General features: G+C 33.4%; 4 protein-coding genes across 5 annotated transcripts in view; 2 read left to right on the plus strand and 2 right to left on the minus strand.

Moving 5' to 3' along the window:
* LOC130798059 (aspartic proteinase Asp1-like) overlaps positions 1–4,512 on the minus strand; it is a 5,035-nt gene extending 523 nt beyond the window's left edge. The window contains exons 1-11 of one of the 2 annotated variants that reach the window (XM_057660917.1): positions 4,264–4,512; positions 3,956–4,006; positions 3,613–3,872; positions 2,700–2,817; positions 2,389–2,615; positions 1,791–2,012; positions 1,539–1,677; positions 1,267–1,461; positions 1,118–1,190; positions 947–1,034; positions 1–861 (exon numbers count right to left, since the gene is read on the minus strand). The exon at positions 1–861 is cut by the window's left edge and continues 523 nt beyond it. In XM_057660917.1, the coding sequence (XP_057516900.1) occupies positions 795–861; positions 947–1,034; positions 1,118–1,190; positions 1,267–1,461; positions 1,539–1,677; positions 1,791–2,012; positions 2,389–2,615; positions 2,700–2,817; positions 3,613–3,794 (1,311 nt within the window). In that variant the 5' untranslated portion in view covers positions 3,795–3,872; positions 3,956–4,006; positions 4,264–4,512 and the 3' untranslated portion in view covers positions 1–794. The remainder of the gene's footprint in view (positions 862–946; positions 1,035–1,117; positions 1,191–1,266; positions 1,462–1,538; positions 1,678–1,790; positions 2,013–2,388; positions 2,616–2,699; positions 2,818–3,612; positions 3,873–3,955; positions 4,007–4,263) is intronic. The other variant, XM_057660925.1, reaches the window with a different exon arrangement.
* A 1,968-nt stretch (positions 4,513–6,480) lies between these two features.
* Positions 6,481–11,735, minus strand: LOC130798074 (uncharacterized). Its single transcript, XM_057660935.1, has 4 exons — positions 11,393–11,735; positions 9,697–10,275; positions 7,322–7,477; positions 6,481–7,186 (listed from the first exon to the last, which is right to left on the minus strand). Exons 2-4 carry the CDS (start codon positions 10,252–10,254, stop codon positions 6,791–6,793), a joined length of 1,110 nt encoding a protein of 369 aa, XP_057516918.1. The 5' UTR covers positions 10,255–10,275; positions 11,393–11,735; the 3' UTR covers positions 6,481–6,790.
* A 3,594-nt stretch (positions 11,736–15,329) lies between these two features.
* LOC130798129 (auxin-responsive protein SAUR64-like) lies at positions 15,330–16,757 on the plus strand. Its single transcript, XM_057661009.1, has one exon. The coding sequence runs from the start codon at positions 15,425–15,427 to the stop codon at positions 15,830–15,832; it is 408 nt and encodes a 135-aa protein (XP_057516992.1). The 5' UTR covers positions 15,330–15,424; the 3' UTR covers positions 15,833–16,757.
* Positions 16,758–17,479: 722 nt separating this feature from the next.
* On the plus strand, positions 17,480–18,506 carry LOC130828280 (auxin-responsive protein SAUR64-like). The gene is made up of 2 exons (XM_057694167.1): positions 17,480–17,849; positions 18,394–18,506. Exons 1-2 carry the CDS (start codon positions 17,480–17,482, stop codon positions 18,504–18,506), a joined length of 483 nt encoding a protein of 160 aa, XP_057550150.1.
* Positions 18,507–18,608: the final 102 nt, after the last annotated feature.

Consider the following 18,608-nt stretch of genomic DNA (forward strand, 5'->3'; position numbering starts at 1 on the left):
CCTCAACAAGTTTCTACAGATCAAATAGATTTCTGGTTGTATGTTTGAATATATAAGTCTTCTAGCTAAGCCATTTGGAAGCCATATAGATTCTGTCTAAATTGGTTGTGTATTGCAGAGTTGGAGATGCAAGGTTTATTGAAATTGGTTTTTTAAAAGGTTTATTTGAATGTTTGCATAGCTTTGATGTGGGCTTTTGTTCAAATTTATCACATGTGAGTCTCTATTTGAAGTTGTTTCTTGATCTAATAAAAGAACAATCTGTTCAAATTTTTGGGATTAAAACAAAATTTAGGGATTTAAATTGCAATTAAGAAGAATTAACTAACCATGAATGAGATGATATCTTTGTAGTTGATGTGTGAGAACGAGAGGGAGAAGAATCAATGGAAATCAGGAGCTAGCTTGAAGAAGATGATTGAAGAAGGAATGGTTGCGTGAGGGAGAAGGACTGCTCTGCTTCTGTTTGCTTTACTTTGTTTATAAACAAAAAATTTTTTTTTAAAGGAATGAGTAAGTTTATCGGTAACAGGTAAAATGGTATGCCAGCGGGAAATATGTATCAAAGTTCGTATTATTCATGGTTAATTGAAAGTTCATATTATTGTAGGAAAATCAGTGAAAGTTTGTATTATTCAGGGTAATTTTTCCCACAACAAATTACCTTTGCAACAAGGTTTTCTGGACAAGGCGATTACATCGGCCACAATAATTTAGGGTAAAAATTTTATTTACCTTATTTACCACCAATACGATCAAAGCTGATAATGCATACCAATTATTCAAGGATCGTGTTAAAGTTCATCATAATCGCGCTCCAATCGGTATAAATGTGTATCAGTATCTTGATCTTGATCAAAGCTGTTATAAAGAGAAGAAAGTAAAATTTTCCCTACAAGGGATGTTTCAAACCAAAGTAAGAATAAGAAATACGAGCGATCACAACTTTGGAAGCATATCACATTTTGCCGTTGCCCATCCAATTCGAGAATTATCATTGTCGTAGATCATCATTTTATTTAACAACGAAATATCTGCAAATAAATAAAAATAATTTTATAGAGAATCAACTGCGGTAAAATCGATTGCTTATTGCGACTTTAATTAGATTTCTAACCTCCAAGAATATTGAGATCTTCTAAACCTGCTTCACCACCATCCAAAATTCCCAGGCATACATTCCCAAATTGCTAAACAAAAAGAAAGACTCTTAAGTGACTGTACTTTGTCAAAATCACACGAACAAATGAATAAAATAATACTTACATTAACAACAAGATAGGTTTCTGGTGACATTTCTATCACTGCATTCTTCACCTTCGAGAATTTTAGTGCTAAAGGCTTGAAAAACATTTGGACATCGTTGATTGATTTGAAGGGTTCAACACCTTTCCAACATACGGGAAGGGTTTTATCCTCGTGTACAACCTTTAATTTCTTTGAGTCGACATTTTTCTTTATCTGAAACGAATATGTAGGAGTTAGTGAACCGGGGTGCAGAATGTTTCCATGTGAATTAAGATACTAATACTTCTTACCATGGATAAGGCAGCTTCATAAACTGGACTATTAAGGTAAGTGTAGGTACTTCCACTGTCAAGAACAAAGGAAAGGCCATTCTTGACAACATTTTTCCCGTTAAAAAGCAAATCCGCTGGTCCTATTGAATAATAGTTCCTACAATAAATCATGTTATAAATTTAAATAAACATCAAGAGCTTACACGACAAATTAGAAGTTTCGTCAATATAGCATGCGTTGCTATATGGAAAAAAAAATAGAGATCTTACTCAATCTGTTTCAACATAGGTACCCAAACGGTATCTTTTGAAACTAGTTTATCGCCAAAGAAAAGATACCCTCCTCCCTGGCCACTTAAACAATGGCCAAATACATTCTTCATCACTTTCAGTTCGTGAAGTTGAGACAAAAGATTAGATTTTCCATTTGCCAAACCAAGAACTCCATCTACGAAAGGGGGTGAACCGGAAATGTCTTGATCATAGCCACAACTGAAGAAACAATCATGGTATCAGACTATCAGACTATGAGTTATGTTTGTACTAACTCCAAAACAAGATAGTGCCTTCTTTAAAAGTAAGGAATGAATCTACATGAGCATATTTATTCAATCCAAAACAAGTAATATGAATAATAAGTCGAGGAAAAACAAGCCAAGCATTGCATTATAAACTCTTATTTTGGAACTCTCAAATGGAATTTTCAAAATGAAAACAATCCAAAACAACAATTATTGTAAATGGAATTTTCCTAAATAACACTTATTTTGGAATGGAAAGAAATCCTTATTTGACATATTGGGAGGTTGCGTCATGCATAGTGTGTATGTTCAAATTATAGTTCAACACCACAAAAAGAAGTACAAACCCAAAAGCTAAAGAAACACGTGCAACGGAACCATTTAAGACTTGAAGGCGGAAAAAGTCTTTCACCAGTACGCCAATAGATGAACCATGATCAGCATACTCAATTTCATAGTCACATTGATCACTAGGATTGTGACACGGATAATTTGGAGGATGTTGCAAAAACGTACACAAGGAATCATGACATGAAAGAGCATTATTCGCAGGTTTATAAGGATCATGTGGGCTCTGCGACAAAAAGCAAAACATAATACTTCAATATCTACGGGATAAAGAGACAAATTATACGGATATGTTTCGTAGAAGAAGTACCTTAGGGCAATTAATGCAAGGCGCATCACAATGAACCCAAGTTAGATCGCTTCCCGTATCAATATCAAGATGATAGGGTTTAGGAGGTTCACCAATATTCAAGGTAGTGTAAAAGTACCTACAAATAAAATTAATTTTAAGTATAAACGTCTAATAATAGTTTAATCTAAAAATGTAAAACTGCAGCAAAAAACAAATGAAGGACTAAAGTCAATGTATAAAATTCAATTTGCAAGATCTAGGATATACACCAACACTTTAAAAAAACGAATAGATAAAAACCATTATTTCATGAAGCAAATGGCATTTATTTTCCTTTTGCGTCTATCTTGTGCATCATAAGGATTAAGGAAACAAACAGTAGAAAGCAAAAAAGATAGGAAGTTCATCAACAAAAAGGCAAGATATTAGTTTGAGAAAAGACTAATCAAAGTTTAGATATCTCTCATTTAAGAAACTATAGATTCTACATAAATAAATGGAAAGGGCTGGGAAGGTTCATCTGGAAAATAAGTCAAACAGCATAATCACCTAGAATCAAAAGGAGATCAAAGTCATCAAGCATAAGCAAAACCAAGATCAATCTATGACACGAACAGCTATCTCCTTAAGATATTGTATTGAACACTTAGTTAAGAGATAGAAGTACAACTTAACAGTTAACAGTAACAACATATTATTACGCCAATGTCATTAAGTGGCTCCCTCGGTGGGATTTAGGGTCCGATGTCATAAACAAATAAGTTGTTCCGATTGAACCTTGAAACCAAACATCATGTGTGAGACAGACACTAATCTTACAAGTATAACATATATAAAACATACCTCAACAAACAACACAACAGATATTTAGACTGATCAAAAAATGAATAAAAACCGGTAAAACACAAAGATTATGAAAAAGAGAAGATACCCATCAGGATAAACATTTCCTTGAACACGAAAAACAGCATTATAGTCCAAATTATGGATTCCACGGCGATTCTGGGAGTTCTGAGGTTCACATGAACTACCTTGCAAAAATGCAGCAGCAGAAAACAAAAACAGCCGAATCAACGAGAAAGACACTTCTTTTGTTGCCCATAATCTTCTCATTTTTTTGTGGTTGAAAGTGACAGATGATCAAAAGAAAAGATTTGGTTTCTAGTAGCAAATAATCCAAACCCTTTTCACCTGTACAAAGTTTCAAATAATTCAATATTGATCATCAAAAAATCATAAATTAAGCATAATATATACTTGTATTAGCAAATTACCTCAAATTGTTCTGGACAATAAACCAACTGGATTCAAAAAGGTATCAAATTCTGGACACAGTACATTTTATAAGAGATTGAAGGAGTGCAATCAATCGAGGGTAAACCGTAATATAATCATATCAATATCAATTTTAAAAACCCAGAAAAATAAACAGAAAATCAGTACAGTCCCTAATCAAATATACAATCTTTTTCCATCTAAATTAAGAAGCGAAAAATAGATGTTGGTCCCAACGTCCCGAATAAAGTCTAGAAGTAGAAGACCTAAAAGGTAAAAGAAGAAAGAAAAGAAGCCAATAAATTACCTGTGCAATTGAATAATGAGTAACTGAAAATGATGTCTGAAAAATATGGATAAATGATTAGTTTATTCTTTCCAAGAAATTTAGAAAACAGAAGTTAATTGATGAGCAAATCCAAAAACGGAGAATCTGCAGAGAAATGGGTTATAGAGAAATAAATATAAATAGGAGTATAAATTATAAGGTGAAATGAGAATTTAGATAGCAAGAAATTCAGCATGTTGAATGATGAAACAACGCGGAAACACATAAGAAAGTCTCCCAGTCAAACAATAAAAAGTAGTTCTAATTTCTACATATAAGGCTTCTTTGGTACTCTTTATTAGAGGGTTCAAAAAAAAATCTATCCCACATTCCCACCTTGTATGGTTAAAAGGATTTACAATGATAGATTATATGAATATAAATTTCGACGTTAATCCGACTTGAAATATATGATCTTAAATCGATTGATAGTTCGAACGAACACATCTACTCTTTCTGTCTTGACCCACTTAAAAATGGATGTATCTTTAACTCAATGCAATTATTAATGCATGATTATCGATGCACTAATTCAATTCTAAAAACATTAATTATTTGTAATCTAAAATTATAAAAATTGATATTAATAGAATTACATAGAATGAATTATATAAGATCACATTTATATTCTTTTTAGGACATAAATGTGTTATTTTTTAATTCTTACTAGTTAGTAGTTACTATACTATATGAGATTATTGGATGCTCATGCTTAAACTAATTACATGAAATGTGAACTATAAATTAGCTACTTCAATCTTCTAACTTATTTAAAGACTAAATGTGTATTTGATTTGGAGTTTCATAAAAAAATGTTTGATTGATGAAACTTCAACAAAAATATAAGAACTAAAGAGTAAGGTGTAAAACAAAGTGTATTTTTGAGAAAAATGGAAATCAAGTTTCTAATTAAGTGTTGAGAAAAATGAAAAATATACTGATGTTTTTGATTGAGTTTAGTATCAAAGACTTTAGCATAAAGATTAGAAGTATTTCTTTTGTCATTGTTTTGTAGGAATAAGTTAACACGTATTTGCAGAGAAGTATTTATAGACATGTAAAATTATACGCGTTTCATACTGCATCCACTTAATTAGGCCTAGATATGAATATGTAAATTTGTAAGAAATTACGATTGTATGAAATAATCCAAAAAATATATTATACATTCTAATAAAAATGTTAGAAATAACAATTGTCATTCTTAGAGGAGTCATGACAAATAGAATTATATTAGTGGATAATAATTGATTACATGACAATAGTTACTTAATTTAAAATTTTATTTTTAAATTGAAGCTAGATAAGGTAAAGCATTTATATAATTTATTATAGCAATTCTACGTACATAACCTAGAATTTGATATATTTAATTAAATGAAAAAAATTATATATTTGATAAATAATAGAAAAAAATTATTAATTATTGCTTTAAAATGTCACGAATTCGAAAAATTTAATTAAGATAATATGTACTTATATTATTCTTTGACGTTGTATACTTTATAATAATAAATTTGTGTATTATACGAGTTTCTACGCTAGTTAACTATTAATGTGTAGAATGAGAGGAGGTGGCCAAAGCCTTGGATAGGTGGTGTCAAAATCGTGTGTGTGTTATATGTATGCTCAATTTGCTAACTTATAAATTATAATGAATCTAAGTACAAAAACATAATCCAACGCTGAACACTGGATGGTAAGATTGAAAAAGGATTCTGATAACTGTTTCTATATGTCCATATGACGAGAGATAAGATTCTTGATGTGGATGATCAATCCGACTAGGGATGGCAATTCACTTTGAATCTGACTCGATCCGAGGAAAATAATCCGATTCAAGTTCGAGGAAAAGGTTATCCGATTCCAACTCCGACTTCACGATCCGAATCCGAGTTAGAGACGGACCGGAGTTGGACCTTATTTAAAATCCGACACTCCGACCCTGAAGGAAATCCGACTTTGAATTTGACTTTTAATCCAATATTTTGTTTCCTTTAAAACTCTAGACGTAACTAATTCAAGCTCTCTCTCATACTAATTGTAATTTTCGATTTTAAAAAATTACTTGGTATTTTTATTTAGATCAATCAATCAACATACGACAAATCAAATCAAGAGAAGTAAAATACGCTAAATCAAAATGCGAGAAAGTTTTGTTAAATTATAATATTAGAAATATTTCTCATGTTAAACTTGAATTCAAAATACATATTTTTTTGTTAATTGTATTTAAAAAATATATTTTGTTAACTTCGTATACATTAAATCATTAGTACAATATCACAAAGATAAAGTTTGATAATAATCCGATTCTGTATCCGACTCCGTTGGAGGTCCAAAAGTCCGAGTCGGGGCAAACTTGGAGTATGCATAATCCGACTCCGAGTGGAGGTGGACTGAAAAAAAAAGTTCAACTAAAATCCGGAGCAAAGTCGGAGTATGTATAATCCGAACCGAGTCCGACCCATTGCCATCCCTAAATCTGACTATACTACAACTACAACTACAAGCACAATTCACTTTTCAAAGCCAAACAATGAGTAGTACCCATGCTTTCTTCACAATCACACTCTGCATTCTTCTTTACTAATTCCTTCTCTCTCCAAATCGCATAAACTTCATCAGTTCGAAATCTCTGCGTGAAAGTCGATTCCTCCAGCGGGGTCGATAATCCATGGGAATAAGCAAGCAAACCAGTGTATGCAATCATGGCTCCATTATCAATGCAATATCTGTCATCTGTAGCAAATAACCGTCCACCTCTCTCGGAGCACATAATCCTCATCATTTCTTGCAATCTTTCATTGCAACCAACACCTCCCACAATGAGAACATCCTTTGCATCACAGTGTGCCATGGCTCTTTCTGTTATTTCCACAAGCATAGCGAAGATAGTTTCCTACAACACCCACCGATAGAAAAAGATATCAATTCATTCATTGTTCATTTCATTTCTGATACTTATCATCAGAACATGATTTATTTCACAAAAAAAAAAAAAAAAAAAAAAAAAGTTGCAGGAAGAGAACTATACTTGCAGGGAGTAGCACAAATCAGCAGGTGTGCATTCATTGCATTTGAGCTTTTCCTCAGCTGCAGATTCAATGAAGCTCAATATACCACTAAAAGAAACATCCATTCCCTTTACTGCATATGGAAGATCTATGAATTTTTCCCCTTTCTTAGCAAGCTGTTTAAGAACAAAATAAGGAAATCAATTTCAGCTTATGAAATCTGACATTTTGCTCTAATACTCTTGTATACACTTGTCATAGCTGCGCGTAAATTCAGTCAATAAAGCTGATGCAACTTAACATGCATAATTATTTCAGTAAGCTAGCTGACAATGGCTAGTATCTTCAATGTGATGAAGTCAAAGCCATGATCTGTCTTTTTAACAATCGAATGCTTTAGTAAGATTAATTAGTCCAAGGTCTAACCATTTAAGGTGGTGTGTTCACTAGGTATAACTTATAAAACTATGTCGCTCCTTGTTAAAATCCTGGTGTAAGACACGTTTACGTATCCAAGTATCCAAATCAACGGTTGTATGAAATAATTCAACAGTTTAAATCCAAAATGAAGTGTCTCCATGTCTCAATGCCATATACATTTTCATATCTGAGTGTTGAGGATCAACCAAGGGTGAACAACACAGATATAAGTTGCATTTGAGTGTGAATTTGTCCGAGCAGAAAGCAGTTCCAGGTTGACAAGCGAGTCTTAAAACACGAAAACTGCACTATAACCAGGGCGTCAACTTCAATTGACAAGTGAGAGCAAGCAAGGGTGGCAAGAGTGAACTGTTTAAAAAAGCTGGCTGAAAGTCAATAAGAACTTATGCTACATAATCAAAATTTTAATTCGTGGATGTTTCTTCAGTAGTACATAGCTGTATCAGCTACGACTGACGAGGACTAGTATCATAGAATTGATGAATTTAAAAGCAATGGTTTTCCCTTTAAATCATTAAAAGCTTTAGTTGGAAAAATAAGTCCAAGGTTTACCATATTCTTATAAGTGGTAGGGCTAACAGCTGACTTTATCCAAGTTGAAAGCAGTTTTAGGTAGATAAGTGCGTATTTAAATGCTTTCCTTGGGTGTCAAGTAGATTAATTAAGTGTTTTTTTTTTAAGTAAAAGTATAGATACATTGCTACTTGCGAGAGAGCTCTAGTTCAGAAAGGTGTCTTTACACTCCCCTTGAACAGCAAGCAAGGGAAAGGTTTCCTAATTCTATACAAACACTTGGATTGCAAGGAAATTGGAAAGCCAAAAGGAAACATTCTTTCACCTTTTTGGTTACTTGGGCAGCAAGCCTACATACTTGTTGAAAAGTTCTACTTTCCTAATTATGTTAGTTACTATGCTTATTTGGTTCCTAATTGGTGTTGGACAGTTTTCTAAGTTATGAAATTCCTAATAGAAGTCAAGTAATACAAGTTGACTTTTACTATTGTTTTGTTTTGGCTAATTCCAGAAGTTCATGTCAGAAGTGACCTTGAACTTCAAATTTAGTTTGAATAATGAATGAAGCAATTTTTTTTTTAAAAAAAAAACAACATTTGTACGTGCAAAAACCTATATTAAGTTGAGCGATTGTGCTAGTGAGTGAAGCTAACCAAATCAAACACCCCATCAGAATTCAAGTGTAACGTGAATAATGGCCTTCAATATCTCAATAAGGGAGAAAAGACTATTTAGAACCATTAGTTTCATAAATGCATCAAGAAGTTGCTCTTATAACAGCACTGGCAGTCTATGCAGGTTCTGCTCCTTTTCCTCATTCTATCAAAAAAAATTTGGGAGACTTCTTTTCCCTTATTGTCTTCCATCAAATTTTTCTTTAACTTTCCTTCGTAAATTCTCCTACACTATCCTCTACTTTGTGGTGTAAACAAACATCAATTAATTTTCATCATATGAACAATGGCCAATATATTAGCATGGACAAATAAGTGAATAACCACTACATCTACAATCATCTAATATGTCCCCTCTGTTGGTGTTCCGCGAAGACATTATGTAACAGCACCCATGAGGACATAAGTATTCCAGACAAAAACAATCAAAAGGAAAAGATGCAGAAAAGCTGCATAAAAAAAATTATCTAGGTAAAAATCATAACAAATAACAGAAGCAAATCTATCAGTTACAGTATAACCAAAATCACCAGAAAGTCAAAATTCTAAGCATTATGTCCACATTAAATCCCCAAATGACAAACTGTGAATAGTGTTATACAGTAACTAACACAACCTACAAAGCAAGTCACCCACAAAATAAATCACAAACATTTATTGCTTTATTCTATCTCTCAAAATATGCAACCGAAATTCTGAAATAATACTAAATATTATCAGAAGCAGAAAAGAAAAGGAAAATAGACCATGTAAATGGCTTGCTATACCTGTTCAATATTGTATCCAGGACTTGGATCATTCGAAAGTGACAACACTCGAGCAAAGCGGTCCAAGCAATTCCCGACAGCAATATCAATGGTCTCCCCGAAAATCCGATATCGCCCCTCACTATAAGCGATCACTTGAGTATTACCTCCGCTAACATACAAAACAACAGGATCAACCGCTCCCGTAACAATCCTTCCCATTTCAATATGAGCAACACAGTGATTAACAGCGACAATGGGCTTCTTCCACAACTGTGAAAGAACCCGAACAACAATTGCAGAGACTTGTAATGGAGCTCCCATCCCAGGGCCTTTGGTATAACACAGGCAGTCGATTTCCTCTGGGGTTACTCCAGCAGTCTTAAGAGCAGATTTTACGAGGGGGAGGACATGTTGAAGGTGGTGGTGGGCAGTCTCCCGAGGAAGAAACCCTTGCCCTGGAGGGGTAATGTACGTGTGTCTCGGATTCGATAAAATTGTTCCATCTAGGGTTACAACACCAACACCGATCTTGTTTGCTGATCCTTCAAAACCAAGAGCTATAATTCGCTTGCTCATCTTTAGTTCTTTACCTCTAGACTGATAGCACCAAAACCCAAAAAAAAAAAAAGCAATTTGACATAAATGAGTACCAATTAAATTCTTATTAGTTATTACAATATAGGCAATATGCTTAATTAAATTTGCAAAAACAACAAATACTCCAATTATACATATATATTCACTAATATTTTGATGCAATTACTTCATTACTCTCATTTCCATCATCCCAAGGTCCCATCTCATCACTTTCTCCTAAGTTAACCATTGAATTAATTGAAACTTAATTCGTAGGGGTTGAGAAAAAGTACAAGATGCGGAAGGAACGAAAGGATTATCAGTTTCCTGAGTTGATATAGGCATAGGGGTAGGAGTAGGTGTAACACCCTTGAATTTCCGACCCCTTAACGAAACCAAAACCATAAGGGACGGAAGGAAATTCGGGTGTTACATAAAAGAAAAGGAAAAGGATTTAGATAAACGTAAATATTAACTTTTAAAAGGTGATTGAAAATTTCGGCAGCATCTGCTTTAAAACTGTGCGCCTTAATAGAAAAACCAAAGTTATTTAGAAGCTAATAAAGTAAAGGCACCAACGGCCTATCAAAACTATGTCACGGCGGAATGATTCGTCACAATTTAATCAATAACAACCTAATAAGGATATTTGTAATTCACAACAATCAAACCACAACAATTAGTAACTATTACTCCCAATTTAATCAATCAAAACCACTTTCATAGTCAACTAACATCATCACCATTACTAATTATTCACAACAATAACCAATCGACCAAATCTTAAAACAACTTTTAAAGTTATTAAATCCATCATCACCAGAATATAGTATAAAACACACATCATTCGTAATTTCATCTCTAAATCCAAGCCCTAATTGTTTCGTGTTCAAAGATAACATATTTAATTACTACCCATACTAAGATTCAAAGAAACTAATACAAAATCAACACACAACCCATAATTTCAAATCACCCTTCAAACCCTAAGTCATAAACATGTTTAATTCATCAATCGAATTCTTACCCACAAAAAGATTCAATGAAATTAACACAAAACCAACATCAAACTCAATACACTTAATAAAACTCTAATTAAAACTAGAAAATTAATTAGAGAATAAAAGAGATGGCTTACTAAGATGAAACAAGAGAAGGGTGTAGAAGGAAGGAGTTGGTATGGTGGTGTTGGGCTGCTGCTGCCGGGAAAACCACCACGAAGGTGGCTGCCGCTGCTTGGAGACTCACGCTGCTGCCGGGGGGAGGAAGAGAACAAAGCAGCCACTGCTGCTGGGTGCCGTGAGGGAGGAAGGCGTGGCTGCTGCTACGGTGGATGCTCACCGGTGGAGGAAGAATATGTGGCTGGTGGTGGTGGTGTGCCGCAGCTGCTGGTGTGGGGAAGGGAATGGGCTGAACCGTGAGTGTGAGGGAAAGGAAGGTGGGCGTCGTGATTCTTTGTGAGTGAGGGGAGGAATACTCACAGCCCTATCCCATATTTTATATTATTTATACACTTATTTATTTATTTATTTACCTAGGTTCATTTTTTTGTGAGGTCCAACTAAGAAACTCACTTTCGTATTAATATAAATAATTACCTTCGTATTTATAATTACCTTCGTATGCTCACATATTTTAAATAAAATAATTATTTTGATTCGAACCTCTTTATTTAGAATTGTAATTGTATTTTTAATATAAATATATGTTAATATTTAAATTCCTATACGAAAGAAATTTATTAAAACTACTTCAAAATTAATTTAATATAATTATAAAATATACAAAAGTTATTAAAATATTAATTAATGACGTCAGAAAATCTTAGGGTGTTACAATAGGATTAGTTACAATTATATTTCTTAAGGGTACTTCTTCTACGTATAACTTCAAAGAAGGAATTTGGATGGACTTTGAATGCTCCCACATAGCATTTATAGCCTCATCATCCTCAACAGGAAAGACTAGCAATTCTCCACTCATGTCATATTTAAAGCTTATATTTATGATACTTCTAGTGGAGTCCAATTCAATCTTAGAACATATAAAATGTTTAAACAGGTCAAATTCATGTTCGAGTTGCATGCAAACAACCTACATCTTCCCCCAACATAATGAACTTTACCACTACTTTCTCGAATACAACCATTCAAAAAATATATTATAGTGACGCGAAATGATGCCATTTTCTACATTAATACAGTAGGATTAGAAGCAACTACATTTCCTAAGGGTACTTCTTTTACGTATAACTCTAAAGAGGAAATTTGGGTGGATTTGAATGCTCCCACATAGCATCTATAGCCTCATCATCTTCAACAGGAAAGACTAGCAATTCTCCACTCATGTCATATTTAAAGCTTATATTTACGGTACTTCTAGTAGGGTCCAATCCAATCTTAGAATATATAAAATGTTTAAACTGGTTTAAATTCATGTTTGAGTTACATGCAAACAACCTACGTCTTCCCCCAACATAATGAACTTTGCCACTACTTTCTCGAATACAACCATTCTAAAAGCATACTATAGTGACGCGAAATGATGCCATATTCTACATTAATACAAACATCATCAACTTCATGCCCATATAATTACATTATATTCATTTGATTATAATCTTTTTTGGTCTACAAATTAATAGTCTATAATGTAACTAAGTTCATACATATTTAATGCACATAAAATCCAAATAATAAATCAATTAATAAGTTCATAAATGATATTTCTAATACCAACATCATCATTTCTAATAATATATAATGAAAGGTGAATTCAACTAATTCAATATGTTCATCAACAATAATACTTTAAAAACCAACAAAAAGCTATGAAAACAATTAAAAATTACCTTGAATAGTTATGGATGATTAAGAAGAGTCTTGATTTAAGAACTAGTAATCTACATTTGAGAAAATAACCAAATTTCATTAAAACCCTAAAAAACTATATATATATATATATATATGTATATATATATATATATATATATATGTATATATATATATATATATATATATATGTATATGTATATATATATATATATATATATATATGTATATATATATATGTATATATATATATGTATATATATGTATATATATATATATATATATATATATATATATATATATATACTAAAAAAAGTTTATCGTTTTGCAAGTTAGAGTATTCCAGACTAATTTTGAAGTGCCAAATTGAAAGAGGAATGCAAGAATTGATGGATTAAATCTATGGTTTTAGAAGGAGAATGTCGAGTAATAAGATAGAGTTTTGAGAATTGGGAAAATGGAAAGGAAGGAAGCTGATCTGCGTATTTGTGGAGCATGCTGTTCGCAGTTACTAACTGCGAACAGGTCAAATAACTGTTTGCAGTTAGTAACTACGAACAACTATTTTGTCTTTTTTGATTTGTTCACAGTTAGTAACTGCGAACAGTTCCAAACCTCAAGCTTGGGAATTTTACGCTTATTTTTGTTCATTTTTTTGATAAATTGTCTTATACATTACAAATTTTCTATGTGAATTTGGTTTGGGCCTCGGCCGACAACCAAAAAAACAATAGTAATTTACACAAGTGATAAAAGACGGTTTATGATCCCTTTGGCTTAATCTCAAAAGTGAAATTTTCACCGAGCTCTTCAGAATGGCAGAGGATGAGAGTTCGGTGTTACAGCTTCAGGGCCAATTATGCTTCCTTGTGATTCAAGTTTCATGGAGTACGCAATCTCCATGATCCAAAGACATGTAGCTGAGGATTTGGAAAAGGCACTGATTATGTCCTTGGCCACCTGTAGACATTCAGCATTGTCAAATAACCTTCAAGAACAAAATAATCAACAATTGTTAATCTGTAGCTTTTAGAAACATTCGTAGGTCTTGTATAGATTACAAATAGTATAATTCCTGTGTAGCATAGACCAATTTTTACCAAGAGAAAGCTAATGAAAATTCCAGAAGAATTTTAGAAAAAATAGATCTTGTTCTTTTAACATTACATCTGGGTTTTTGTCCTTTCAAGTTGCATGGTATAATTAATTAACAATCAACATTGATTCTTCTCATTCAACTCTACTAAGCTCTAATTTTGACAGTTACCAACTTTGCATCCATCACCACCCCACAGCAATACAATCTTGAATAAAATCTTGACAACCACCATCGACTAATGATACCTTTACATAAAAGTATCTTCAATGCTGTTTGTTAGCACATCAAGTCATCGACATAAGCAGGTAATAGGCTTCTCAAATAGTGCAGATCAGAAACTTACAAGATGTTTGACAAATTCTCGCGAGCTTGCAGTTAAGCCTTGTAATATTTGATCCGAACTGACCGAGACATGATTCACTCAACCTAAATTTGGTAGACAAATTTTTACCAACGATACCTACTCAGAACAGACTTAATTAAACTATGCTTCTAACAACAAATTCTATTATTTTTTCAACACTTAGAAGTGCAGCGTTGCAGAAATTGATTTTCCTTCAATTCAGTTAGCCCAACCAGAAATTGTGTATTACATTAACCATTGTCGTTACTAAAAACAACTATTCTATAGTAGTGAAACAACAAATAAGTCATCAATGAACAAGATTTTATTTTCACATTATCAAGACTTGTATTAATTATCAAGCAACAAGTTGTCCAGTATGGCCTACAAGTTCTGATATCTGTGAAAATGGTTACCTGATATTAACTTAAACCTGACAAGGCCACCCGAATACTCACATTTATCTGATAAATTAGCTCAATGACTTGACTTCTTGCTTTCCTATTGCCAAGTAAAGACAAACTTTAATCAAATGCAGATGCTTGTGCTCTTAACTGCATCAGAAAACAGAAAAATAAAGCAGATTAGATATGAAAATATAACCATTCAACTTACAATACAATAATCTAAATAAGTGGATAAGAACAGGTTTGTATTAATTCTTATGAGACATGTTTCGCTACTTGTTTGAATATTATCTAAAGCAACAAAAAACATGGCCATGTGGGTTTGCTTCCAAATATTGAGAACAAGACATGAGTAATGAATGATATGTCTTTCAGTTTGAAGCTATAAAACTTGCCCAATTTTCTAAATCTTCAAACCAATAAACTTATAACTTCTAAATTGCATCAAAAAACTCTCTTACTCTCTCTTTTCACTCTTAAAAAACACAACATGATCAGCACAAAGAAGCTTATTAAGATGGCAAGAAAGTGGCAAAAGTTAGCAGCCGCGAGTAGGAAAAAGATCTCTTGGCCACGATCAGTGGCTAACGAGGGTCATTTTGTTGTCTACACTACTGATGGAAGACGGTTCATGATTCCGTTGGTTTATCTGACGAGTGAAGTTTTCATAGAGTTGTTTAGAATAGCAGAGGAAGAGTTTGGAGTTACAAGTTCGGGGCCAATTACCTTGCCCTGTGATTCAAAATTCATGGAGTATGTGATTTCTGTGGTTCAAAGAAGTGCACCTCGGGACTTGGAGCAGGCAATGATAATGTTCTTAGCCAGCTGCAGACACTCATCATTGTCACAACAACATCAAGAGCAAACTGGCTCACATATGCTTATCTGTAGTTTCTAGAAAAAATTTGTTATCTTTTTGTGTAGGACATGTACAGTTATACAGTTCAAGTTTGAAAAGTTAATGATAATATAGAAAAAATATTCAAATGAAACAAGTTTCCATTCTATTAATGCACATTTTTCTATTACTTTATTTGAATTGTGATTGATGTTTGCTATCAAAGGTCAATCGAAAACAACCTTTAATGCACATTTCACCCACATGAACGATGGATATTCACTAGCAACAATTTTTCGTAAGGGAAAGAGACTAACATTATACTCTTTTTGTCTTTTTCAATTTGCTACACTTATCAATATAAGCTATTCCATTAGCTTTACTACACTTTTAAATTTTTTGATCGAATCGGTAATCACGTTCTCTCTCATCGTCTCATCCATAAGTTCAATCTCCCTATCTCATCAACCCACTTCTTCAATCAACTTGTTTTTTATTTTTCTTTTTCTCATTCTTTCAATACAACATTAATAAAGGGGGCAACGAAATGTGTAGCAAACTAAGGGTCAGTAAGGAGTAACATTCAACTACCATGTAAAGAAAGACAGCCATTATTGTTTGGCCTAACTCTGGCCACTCATATACTAATTTGGATGTACAAAAATTGCATGTATTTATCAGTTTGATCTGGCTTGGGCCATTAATGTCTCATCGCAGCTGGAACTGCCCAAGAAGGAAGGTTCCCGGAACTAAATTTTGTGTACAGAATTTCTACGAATTCTTATTATTGATCTAAGCAACACTGAACATTTTTGTGCAATCCAAAAAAAAAGCCTAATGACTACAATTAAAAATTGTGGAGTAGTTTGTTCTTGATGTTCCTAGGAAAATGATGAATATCTGAATAAACTAAGGACAATATCAAAGTCCTCGGCTATACTTCTTCGGATCACAGAGATCGTGTACACAATAAAGCTTGAATTAGAAGACAACATAATAGGCTCTGTCTGAAGCTGCTATTACTTATTCGAGTGTCAAGGTCCAACACGGGTACTTGAAGTAAAGAGTCCGAGCAACTGAGTTTTGGTTTCTATTTGGTAGCCATTATTAACTAATTTCATAAATGTAGGCCAAACATGTTGCTTGATAACTGATACAAGCTTCATGAGAGCCACATAATAGAGATTATTATAACAATTTAGTGGGATCCCTTTGTTTTGGATTCATTATAGAATTTCATCTATTATCTATATCATATAGTATCAAGTTTTCACTTCCTGCATTCATGTCACCAACTGATTAAAGGCAGATGTCTGAGCTATCCTATTTCTTCAGAAAACACCGAGACCCATCTAACTTAAAATACAATTGATCTAATCGAGTGGCTAAACAAGCTTTAAAAAATAATCAGGAGACATATTTGGACAGCAGGTTTTGGGATCATCTAACGGAACAAAAAACATGGTCGCGTGGTTTTGTTTACAATAAATGAGAACAAGGAAGTTACCAATGAAGTTATATGTCCTCAACTTGGAGCTATAAAACTTTGCCATTTACTCAACTCATATCTCCATTCTCAACCAAGCACATCTAAATTCCTAATCATCCTCACTTCCCAGAAAGTAAAAAAAAAAAAAAAAAAAAAAACTTGATTTTCTCAATCAGAAAACACACCACAAAATGATTAGTACAAAGAAGCTTATTAAAATGGCGCGAAAGTGGCAAAAACTAGCAGTTGCGAGCAGGAAAAGAATTTCCTGGTCAAGAATAGTCGCTGAGAAGGGACACTTTGTAGTTTACACAAGGGATAAAAGACGGTTTATGATTCCACTGGCATACCTCAGAAGTGAGATTTTCACGGAGCTCTTTAAAATGGCAGAAGAAGAGTTCGGAGTAGCTGGATCTGGGCCAATTATGCTTCCTTGTGATTCAAGTTTCATGGAGTATGCAATCTCCATGATCCAGAGACATGTATCTGAGGATTTGGAAAAGGCACTGATCATGTCTATGAACACCTGTAGATATTCAGCATTGTCAAATGGCCTTGAAGAACAAAATAATCAGCAAAAGTTAATCTGTAGCTTTTAGAAACTTTCCTAGGTCTTTTGTAGATAATAAATAGTACTTGTAGTATAGAACAGTATTTACAAAGAGAAAGTTAATGAAAATTCCGGTATAAATTAAGATTAAAAGCCTCTCGTTAACAATCAACATTGATTCTTCTCATTCAAACTCTAACTGGGCACTAGATTTAACAGTTACCATCGTTGCATCCGCCATCCACGACCACCACCACCAACCCACAGTAACACAATCTTGATTTAAACCTAGACAACCACCATTGACTGATTATACCTTCAGTGGTGTTGGCAGATCATCATAAGCAGGTAATAGGTTTCCCAACTCTCAAGTAGTGCAGATCACAATTCACAAATTCACAAACAAGCTTGTGGTTAAACCTGAAAATGTGTGATCCGACCTGACAGAGACCTGATCCACTTAACCTACATTTGGTCGACAAATTCTCATTAACAATGCCATCTCGGAACAGATAAAATCAAACTTAGTTTCTGACATTAAATTCTTTTAACTTTTCAATACCCTAAAGCATAATGTTGCAGGGCTAGAGTTTCCTTTGATTCACTGTAACGCAACCGATTACTGGAAAATGAAACTATTCACATTTCAGCTGCATCAGATGGACAGTATGAAAGTAGGAAGTGTAGCCATTTAGCTAACCAGCTATTAAATGTCTAGGACTTGTGTTTCAACTAGCTGCCTCGAAAAATGTATGCAATATTCGATTGAGCAACACATTAACAGACAGTATCAAGAC

The sequence above is a fragment of the Amaranthus tricolor genome, chromosome 1 (genome assembly GCF_026212465.1).
Source record: "Amaranthus tricolor cultivar Red isolate AtriRed21 chromosome 1, ASM2621246v1, whole genome shotgun sequence".
Classification (NCBI taxonomy): Eukaryota; Viridiplantae; Streptophyta; class Magnoliopsida; order Caryophyllales; family Amaranthaceae; genus Amaranthus; species Amaranthus tricolor.

Bases quoted from the DNA above. Each gene is read 5' to 3' on its own strand.
- LOC130798074 (XM_057660935.1), bottom strand. From the start codon at position 10,254: ATGAGCAAGCGAATTATAGCTCTTGGTTTTGAAGGATCAGCAAACAAG. The intron at 7,478-9,696 runs GTATAGCAAGCC...GTTCTTAAACAG, and splicing joins CTGGATACAATATTGAACAG to CTTGCTAAGAAAGGGGAAAA. The intron at 7,187-7,321 runs GTATAGTTCTCT...TGGGTGTTGTAG, and splicing joins ATTTGTGCTACTCCCTGCAA to GAAACTATCTTCGCTATGCT.
- LOC130798129 (XM_057661009.1), top strand. From the start codon at position 15,425: ATGATCAGCACAAAGAAGCTTATTAAGATGGCAAGAAAGTGGCAAAAG.
- LOC130828280 (XM_057694167.1), top strand. From the start codon at position 17,480: ATGGCGCGAAAGTGGCAAAAACTAGCAGTTGCGAGCAGGAAAAGAATT. The intron at 17,850-18,393 runs GTAGCTTTTAGA...ATAATGTTGCAG, and splicing joins TAATCAGCAAAAGTTAATCT to GGCTAGAGTTTCCTTTGATT.